General features: G+C 39.7%; 1 protein-coding gene across 1 annotated transcript; it reads right to left on the minus strand.

Moving 5' to 3' along the window:
- Positions 1-3,019: 3,019 nt before the first annotated feature.
- Positions 3,020-4,738, minus strand: H1-2 (H1.2 linker histone, cluster member). Its single transcript, XM_020886633.2, has one exon. The coding sequence runs from the start codon at positions 4,691-4,693 to the stop codon at positions 4,052-4,054; it is 642 nt and encodes a 213-aa protein (XP_020742292.2). The 5' UTR covers positions 4,694-4,738; the 3' UTR covers positions 3,020-4,051.
- Between the last annotated feature and the right edge of the window lie 5,743 nt (positions 4,739-10,481).

Consider the following 10,481-nt stretch of genomic DNA (forward strand, 5'->3'; position numbering starts at 1 on the left):
GCATGGCAATCCACTCCAGTACTCTTTCCTACAGAATCTCCAAGGACAGAGGAACCTGGGGGACTAAAGTCCATAGGGTAGCAAACAGTCAGACACGGCTGAATGACTAACAATTTCACTTTTCACTTTTTGTCAGTGATAAGTAGTATGCCCTGAAGACATTCTTAGATCAGACTGGCTAGCATCAAGTGAACTTTATGTGAACAAATCTACACATCACTTTATATATTTCATTAACCCCAAACAAAACTTAGATTCAGTAAATGTTCTCAAATCCTAAATATTCTCATCAATATCCCAACATAATCAGACAAAGGTGAATTGTAACAGAAGAGAACACTGAGTGGAAATAAAGGTTTTAACCAGCCTTAATTAAAACATGCCAACATTTAAAAGAATTTCTTTAAATGAGAGCAAGTGAACAGACTATATCCCAGGGGCCCCTTCCAGGGCCTTGGAAATACAGAATCTTGACACTTGAGTTTCCTATCTTCAGGGTAAATCTGCCTCTCAGCACTGGCTATGCTTTTCCAAATTACATATGGCCTTCCCTGCCCTCCTCCTACTACCTTACCTACCTTACTGACTACTACCATACCTCAGCAGAGTACCCTGTTGAGAATCACTGGTCTTGGATGAGTCTCAGTAATCTGGGATAGAGCACTGCTTTGCATGATACTTTGGATGATGGTACCATTGTCAAAGAAATATACCAGGAGGAGAAACTTCATTGAGAGTATTTAAAGTCAAGTCTGAGCAATGGGAACACTTTCAGTCCAGGTAAGTTTGCTGGGACAACTTTATAGGTGTTACTGATCCACTCTGTACTGAATATCACCACCTTTAGAGAGGTTCCTTTGCAAGGGGAAAAATAAAACCATGGATTCGTTGGAAGAATCAGTCTAATAACTAACACTGATAGTTTTCCATGGATCAAGTACTGCATGATCTAATTGACCTAAATTATTGTATATAACACTTGCTACAACACTGAAAGGCAAGTTCTCTCACTGTATCTATTTAACAGAGGAGGAAGTTATCGTTGCCAGGAAGTCTCAACGCCAAACCCAAACTAAATATTTTTGATCGATAAGATAGATTATCCAGAAATGGATGATCAGACCTAGTTTCCTCCTCAACAGAAACTCTTGGAGATTGGGCTGCCTCAGGATGAACAGGGAGGGCCTGCGTGGCCTGGCTTTTGCTAAAATCTGTTATCAGATTCCTGTGGTCAGAAGCCTGGTATGAGATGCGGTGGGCAGGATGACCAGAAGAATCATCAGGTCCTAGGGATAACCGAGTGTACTTTATGATCTTTAGTCTTAGACTTCAGGACAAGGTCAGCATAATTATTTCCTTGGAAATGTCTAAATTCTACTCCAGAGTAAATATTCTCTTGTGTCTTCCTTTCAGTATTTACTATAGAGCTATATTGTTCAAAACAGTAACCATTAGCCATTTGTGGCTATTAAGCACATGAAAACTGTGACTAGTCTAAATTGAGATGAGCTGAAGTGTAAAACACATGCCATATTTCAAAGAATTAGTATGAAAAATAGAATTTAAAAATCTCCTAATATTTTTACCTTAGATTATTGTTGAAATATTTTTATTTTAGTGGGTTAAATATTATTGAAATGAATTTACTTGTTTTACTTTTTTAAAACATGGCTACCAGAAAAATTTTTAAGACATATGTGGCTCTTACCATATTTCTGAGGAACAGCACTCTTCATGGAGGGTTATTATACTGGTTTACTGATCAGAAAGTAAATAGTTATGTCCTTAATGTGACCAAGCCTCAGTAATAATGGCACCTACCTCAAAGCACTGTGGCAAGAATGTGTTTGAAAATAAATGAAGAGTGCTCAGCAACAGTGCTTGGCATCTTGTAAATTAGTGCTCAAGACATGCCAGATATTGAGACTTCCCTGCCAGTCTTGTGGTTAAGACTCTGTACTCTCTACAGGGTCCCATGGGTTTGATTCATGGTTAGGGAACTAAGATTCCATTTGCCTTATGGCATGTCAAAAGGAGAAAAAAAAAAAAAAAGCTACCTCAAAACACCATTGCTGTTACCACTGTGCCCTAAATCCCTGTTCCCTTCTGAAATTCTTTAATGATGTAATCATATCTAATACTGGGCCTGTTTCTCTTTGGCATGGATTTGAAACACAAAGTTACCTTTTATATCTCCCCCAAGTATAGAAAATATGATACCTAGAGCATTGCCCAGAGGAAGTAAAATATTTTTTTCAGCCATGAAAGCACTGAGTATGTACAGAAAAAAATAGAATAATGCTTTACAAGGAGCCTTTAATTTCTGTTACATTTTTAGCATACATGATTTCATGAATTTTCAATTGTCAGTCAGCAGTTTATGCAGTATTCATGGCCATTTCTGGCTAATCAGTCATTTTGGCCAATTATTTAAGTATATCAATACTGTTCTCAATATTCTATAAGTGAATATTGAAAATATTAATAATGTTAAAGTTTAGGTTTTATAAGCCAAATTGTGACAACTTTTTGTTAAACTAGCTAATTTTTAGATTCAAATGAATGGGTTTTTAGACCCCAGTCAGTCAACTATGTAAACCACTGTGAAGGAAGAGAACATAATTTAAGAACTTGGATAAAACTGAGGAAACTGTTGAAGATTATCTAAAGACTAGGTAAAATGAGAGGTTTTTAGTGACTTAGCTCTCTGTAAATGAACTTTCCTTCCAGCCTTATTAGAGAATATATTTGTTTTTGATGAATATGTTTTATTTGAAAGTAAAGAACGTCTTTCATTTATGCAAATATAGTTGCAGGAAACGTCCAGTGTTAGGATCAACTGTATGTAAACCCAATAAATTTACACCACAAAAGGGCATTCACAAGAGGTTTAAAGAAAAACAAGAGAATCAACTTTTGCAGGTCTGCAGAAGCCCCTGCCCCGGTAAACGGTCTTTTGAGAAATTCTCTACCCGGGAGAACGGCCATGAAAATGAAAGAATCCACATACAACGCTGTTAATGAAAACAAAAGTCCTTTATTAAAAACGCCACCCCGTCCCATATAAACATTTCAAAACTTTACCACTATATACTGCTTAGCGTAGAACATTTGGATTGAACAAAAAGGCGTTTAAAGCATCTACGATTTTCAGATGTTGAAGTTCCTGAAAAAGAGGATCCTTGACTGACCGGCCAGGACAAAATGGCCGACTAAAAGTTGTTTTTGATGCTGTCAATCACACATTTGCTTATAAAGTTAAAAGGTGCAAGGAACAGAAAGATCCCTGGTCCCGCTTTGCTTCTGGTGGAAAAAATCACTGGCACCGCTGTAGCATTTTTCAAATGTTCCTTTGCTGCCAAAGTAAACAGTAATTAAGAAGGCGAGGCAACGGCGTCAGTACCCACCCTTTTGACTGGGTTGAATACCAACGCCCCCACGACAGCAAGTTGACTTCTGAAAACATGGAGAATGTCCGAAATACGACACAGTTCTCTATCAAGCAAATAGGCTAACCCAACAGAAAGAAAACAAAACATTAGAATCCACGGGTGGAGGACACTCACCATCCAATTAAAAACAGGGTGAAAAACCACAGGCTGGAGGACTGAGCCAACCGGCGAGCGAGGCGGGACTTTTGAATGAGTTTTTAGTCCAATCGGAATATCCCGTAAGACTTAAGAAACTGGCCGAGTTCAGCGGTGGTTGTTTTTGCTCTTCACAGGAGTGGGGCGGGGCCGGCGGAAATCTCAAGTACGCAAGTCTGCGGAAAGCGCTTTCAACTGCTGACCGGGAGATTGACAGAAGACACCGCAGGCCAAGGGGCAACGCACTGGAGTGGGCTCAAACTCTGCAACCTCCCAGCAACCGCTCCTCTACTATGCGAGTAGTGCCACCCATCTGCAACTCCCGCGCAAACCTACCCTTGAATTTCAGTCTAGAGAGACTAAGCATACACAGTCTTAAGATAGAGTATACAGTTCTTTTTTTTGAGATCAGTGGTGGCTCTGAAAAGAGCCGTTTTGGGTTTTAGAAGCAGACGATTAACAACCTACTTCTTCTTGGGTGCAGCCTTCTTGGGCTTGGCAACCTTGGGCTTAGCGGCCTTCGGCTTAACCGCCTTCGCTGCGCTCTTAGCGGCCTTCTTGGGTTTGGCGGCCTTAGCCTTCTTGGGGCTTTTGGCCACTTTCTTGGTCACAGCAGCTGCAGCCGGCTTCTTCGCTTTCTTCGGTGTTTTCTTGGCTGCTTTCTTTGGAGTGCCGGCGCCCGTGGCTTTCTTGGGTTTTTTAGCCGCCCCGGCAGCCTTCTTGGGCTTGGCCGCGCCCGCCTTTTTCGCCTTGGGCTTGGCCTCCCCGGTGGCCGCCTTCTTGTTGAGCTTGAAAGAGCCGGAAGCCCCGGTGCCCTTGGTCTGCACCAGAGTGCCCTTGCTCACCAGGCTCTTGAGACCCAGCTTGATGCGGCTGTTGTTCTTCTCCACATCGTAGCCGGCGGCCGCCAGTGCCTTCTTGAGCGCAGCCAAAGACACGCCGCTGCGCTCCTTGGAAGCGGCGACAGCCTTGGTGATGAGCTCGGACACCGGGGGCCCGGAAGCCTTCCGGCGCGCCCCAGCCGGCTTTTTGGCAGCCTTCTTCTTGACTGGGGTCTTCTCCGCAGGAGGTGCGGCAGCGGGAGCAGCAGGAGCAGTCTCCGACATGGTGAAGATCTAAGACTCGGGTACTAGTGGCAAAACGCCGATGAAGCTGCGCTTGGGCCGGGCCGCCGTATATATAGAGCGCAGGCGCGCGCTGATTGGTGCTCCGGTCGCCCGCCTGGCTGGCAGGCTCTGAGCCGCCGCGATGCGCCCAAGTTGTGTTTGTTATACTTCACAAAAGGGGGAAAATATTGAAATACCCTACACCAAATCACCCGAATTTGGTCAGGAAAGGATCCGAGAAGCCTCAGGCTTCGTGCTCTCCGTTTATTTTGTTCACAATCACAAACACTACGCGTCCAGGCGTCCCCAACTCCCCCAACTCCTAGGGAAGTCCTGGGCAGTCGGAGACCACTTTCTGTTTTTCTTCTAAATTACCTGTTCGCTCCTTTGCCCCTCAAAGTTCTTTTTCTCAGGGGTGGTTGGGCACATGCTTCTCTTCTTTTGGGACCAAAAACGAAATGGTTTCCACCTAAATTTTCACCATAATTCTGTTTCTTCGCAAGGGAAGTAACACAGGTCTTCTGTGAATTCTGCGTACAGACCCACAGGAACTGTGGACTGGGACCAGGATTCTGGGGCCAGTCCAAAGCAGTTAGAGCGGGATGGGAGGGGGTTCGTAAGCCTTGGGGGGTCCTGAGTGATGGGGGGTTAGAGACTTCAATCTTTGATTTGAAGACATTGAAACTCTATCAAATCCCTCTTTTCATAGATGGGGGCGGGGCACTCTTTTCATTTCTCCAAAGGCGAGAAATTGGGCTGTTTTTTAAAAGCTCTCAGGTTCCCCTCTGTGTTGTGCAAGGCGGGGGGTCTGACCCTCAAGAATAGGGATAATGAGGGAAGAAAGAAGACCCTCTTAAGGCTACAAATAACCCTCAATAGACTTAACAGTGAGGGACATTTAGATGATCAGTTTTCAAAGAAAGCAAGCATTTATTTATTTTTGTATGCTGTAATAAAGAAATGAATTTCAGCACATGAAAATTCTAGATTACTTACAGTAACAATATCTAAACACATGTCATGGCACAGGACACTTTCTAACTGGGAACTCAAAGATATAGATGGAAATAAAGCAACTGACAAGACACACTTTTGACTTTTAAGATAAACTAGAGATTTTAAATAGAGATCGTGAAATGACAAAAGTTTAAACGGAAATAGAGGAAAAGTATTAGAACAAATAAATTATTATGCCACTTTTCGCTGATAAGCTCACCTTTCATCCCCTCTAAAACTGACTGTATGTATTCTATTCTGAAGTTCACTATACTACTACATCTAGATGGAAGTATGTACTAAAGACATCAGTCTTGGATGTGATAATCAAAAAATGTGATAAATTAAGTTCAGTGATGAATGAAAGAGGCATCTTCTTTTAGAGTAAGGATAACCCCATGATTTCACTGAATAACATTCTTTCAACATTTGGAAACTATGTCTACTACTGGTCATGTCCTCTGGGAATTAGCAATCTAATAAGATTAGTGACGGGTGAATTAGCAACCATAGAAAATCACTTTAGACCTGCCATCCATCAGTGTGACTTTGGGGATAGGAATTGTAAGAAATCATTGAAAGCGTATGAACAACTAAAGCACCTTCATCGTACAAATATATTTTGGAAAAAAAATAAAACAAGAACATGCAATTTGTTCTGATTCTATGTGCAGTGAGCCGCCTCTTCATCTGAAACTCAGTTAAGGGTGCATAACCAGCAGGAAAAGAGCTATGTAGAGACTTGGTTACTAGGTCACTGAACCTCCTGTCTGTAGAAATTGGTGTCACTTTTTGCAAATTGGGCTTCCCTGGTGACTCAGCTGGTGAAGAATCCACCTTCAATGCTGGAAACCTGAATCTGATCCCTGGGCTGGGAAATTCCCCTGGAGAAGGGAATGTCTACCCACTCCAGTATTCTGGCCTAGAGAATCCCATGGACTGTATAGTCCACGGGATCGCAGTTAGCCAGGACTGAACCACTTTCACTTCGCTTTTGCAAATCAGCAACCTGTAAATTTGATTATTGTGATTCAGTTTTCTGATATGACTACTCAGGTTTAATCAATCAAATCACATCTCTGTATGTAAATCTAAAGTCCAGAACCAGACGCCAGCCACTCAAATTCTCACTCCTAACCTCCTGGCCACATAGTGCAGGTCAGAAGGCAGAAAAACACATAGCCTTTCTCTAGATCCCTGTAACTAGTACTGAGAAAAGTCAAAAACAAAGATATTTCTTCATGTCTTTTCAAGCTGTATTAGAGAATTCTCCACAAGTCCATGTCTGGTTCATGTAATGCTCTAACCATGTTATACAATAAAATAAAATGTGGATATGTAAGTCACACACATAATTTTAAACCTTCTAATAGTCACAATGAAAAAAGTAAGAAGAAACAGGTAAATTTAACTTTAATAATGTATATTACTTAACTCAGTATATCCAAACTACTATCACTTCCACATGTAATTGATATTTCAAAAAATATGACCATTTTTAGCTTTTATAATAGGGTAAATCTTCAAACTCTGGTGTGTATTTTACATTTGTAAATTTTCAGACTAGCCATATTACAAGACTAGCCACATTACAAGTGCTCAGTGACCACATATGACTGGCAATTTCATACAGAACAGCATGGCTTTAGAAAATGTAACATTGACAATATTTACTTTTTGATTAGGCTCAGAGTATATAAAATTAGACCTTTCCTTGTAGAAGATTGGTACATTAATGAGGGTTTTGTACAGTAGAGATGCAAGTGAATTCTTTCTAGTAGAAAAGATAACCCCAAAAGTTATGATTGTATTGCCTAATAGGACATTAACCAATTTTGTATATGATCTTTCAGGTTTCCAGCATTCTTTCTTGCCCTGAACATATTTCATTCCCCTGTATCCTGCTTTGACCTACCTTTGTCATTCTGCTAGTTCTATCATTAATACTTAAATCATTCTTTGACCCATGTACAAGCTCACTATGCACAGTCTTTGTATGAGAGTCATGTTTTAAAAATTATACTTTGACACTTGTTTAGTTTATCCTACATGCTCCGAATCAGAACCTTTAGAAACTATTCTAAAAGTTGGGAAGATACAAAATTTTTTGACCATTTGCTTTAAAGTGACTTTAGAGCCTATAGATGTTCCAGGAAGTCTCAGGATTTGAAATAAGATTGAACAAGCCCGTGAGCAAAAAAAGGCCTACTAAAATTAGCTCTAGGGAAAATTCAGATTAAGGGCGTGGTCATTCCACTCAAAATTGATGGTTTCAAGACAGCCAGCCATCAATTGAGGACAGAGGTAAATATCTGTCTTGCAATAAATTGTGTATACTTGTATTACACACATCCTGAATATTACGAGTTGGCTAGTTTCATTTCATCTTCTTTGGATCTGGAAAGCTGATGGACAAAGTTAAAGATGCAAAGCAGATTGTCAAGTGCAAATGGAGATGGAGAGAGAGGCTCAAACAGCAGGATGCACTCAAAAGAGAGTGAAAGGAGTGGTTGGGACAGGTGTTTGGATCAGGGGCTGACAATCGATTTTTCTTTCACCTCCTCCTTCTACTTTGCCAGAATAGAGTTCTGTCTGCTTGTTGTAAGCCCCAACTAGGAGCGATTAAACCTGATTTTTCCTGACTCATGAAGGAGACTTTAGGCTGAGACTAAAGATGCTGTATCTTATTCCCTGACACACTATCAAAATACACTCCACAGCGAACCATAATAGTAAAGCACATAGTGGAAGCTCAATAAATATATGGAGAGGATTATAAAAGGAACATTCCATTGCAAAACATATTTACCTAACATTTTGGAAATGCTGTTAGAATCACCTAAAGTGACACAAGAAACTAGGGCATTAATAGGCACCTTATTCTTCAAGCTTGTTTTCAAATAACTTTTAATGATTTCCAAAAGTCAGAGCTACACTCAAACGATTGATCAATAGCAGAAAGATATACCTCAGTTTAGGCCTCTAATGAAGGCAATTATATAGCACAAGATGAAAATACATATGGGGAAGTAGCCTTAATCAGAATAAACATAGGGCCTTACACAATGACTATTTTGGAGGAAACAGGGGCATACAAATTTTGGTAGGTTTATTAGGACATACTTTTGCTTTTTAGTTCCCAGCTCATCACTATTTGCATGCATGAGCCTTTCTCATATACTTACTAAGCACCTGTTAAGCAAAGGACACCAGAAGAGATAATAAAGGCAGAGATCAGCCAAGCAAAGTGTCTGTCTTAAGGAATTATATGTGGTGAGACTGACACAGACAAGCATATTATCATACAGTGTGAGAAGTCTGATAAAAAAGGCACAAACCACTGTGAGAAAAAAGAATAAAACCAAAAAATGTTCTTGTGCCAGTTATACCTTTGGCTTCAAGTACTTACCAATCCAATTGGGAAATTAAGACATCAGAGAACAGGTTAGAAAAGTGGTTCTCAAACATTTAGATTTCAGGACCCCTTCACATTCCTAAAAATTAATAACCCACCTCCCATGTTTTGTTAATATAAGTTACATATATATGTAGATATTTACTATTTAAAAAGTTAAAACTGTATTAAATTTAATAATTCACATTTATATGTTGTTTACTACCTATAAAATTAATTATATGTATGAAAAATTATATATAATTAACAAACAGCATATAATTTTTTCATTTACATAATATTATGAGAAGAGACCCTGGTGGCTCAGATGGTAAAGAGTCTGCTTGCAATGCAGGAAACCTGGGTTCGATCCCTGGGTCAGGAAGATCCCCTGGAGAAGGGAATTGTAACCCACTCCAGTATTTTTGCCTGGATAATTCCATGGACAGAGAAGCCTGGCAGGCTACTTACAGTCCAGGGAGTTGCAAAGAGTCAGACACAACTGAGCGACTTTCACTCACTCGCTCACATAATACTATATCTACTATATAGAGATTTATATACAAAATACATAGTAGTATAGAGTACTAAATACATAATAGAGAGTTAGACTACAAGGAAGGCTGAGAGCCAAAGGATTGATGCTTTTGGACTGTGGTGTTGGAGAAGACTCTTGAGAGTGCCTTGGACTGCAAGGAGATCAAACCAGTCAATCCTAAAGAAAATCAACTGAATATTCATTGGAAGGACTGATGCTGAAGCTGAAGTTCCAGTACTTTGACCACCTGATGCAAAGAGCCAACTCATTGAAAAAGACTCTGATGCTGGGAAAGACTGAGGGCAGGAGGAGAAGGGGGTGACAAAGAAAAAGTTGGTTGGATAGGATTACTGACTCGATGGGTATGAGTTCGAGCAAACCACGGGAAATAGTGAAGGACAGGGAAGAGTGCTGTAGTCCATGGCATTGCAAAGAGTTGGATGTGATTTAGTGACCAAACGACAACAAAAATATACATTTACAACACAATGTTATGTATAATATATATAGCATTGCATATTATACATTTCACATACAAATCCATATATAGTATATGTAAATGATACGTATTTAGGGGGTTTCCCATTTGAGCTACCAGGGAAGCCCACTAAATATATACTACTATGTATTTCATATATATAAATCTCTATATAGTACATATAATTCATATATACTATATATGGGTTTGTATATGAATTTATAATATGTAATGCTATATATATATAAAACATTGTATTATAAATGTATATATTATGTGTTACAATATGTATTGCTATATATATAATATATTGTAAATATAAATGTGTTGTAAACATATATGTAATATTATGTGTAGTAGTAGGTCAACTCAAAAAAAGTTC

The sequence above is a fragment of the Odocoileus virginianus genome, chromosome 27, assembly GCF_023699985.2.
Source record: "Odocoileus virginianus isolate 20LAN1187 ecotype Illinois chromosome 27, Ovbor_1.2, whole genome shotgun sequence".
Lineage (NCBI taxonomy): Eukaryota > Metazoa > Chordata > Mammalia > Artiodactyla > Cervidae > Odocoileus > Odocoileus virginianus.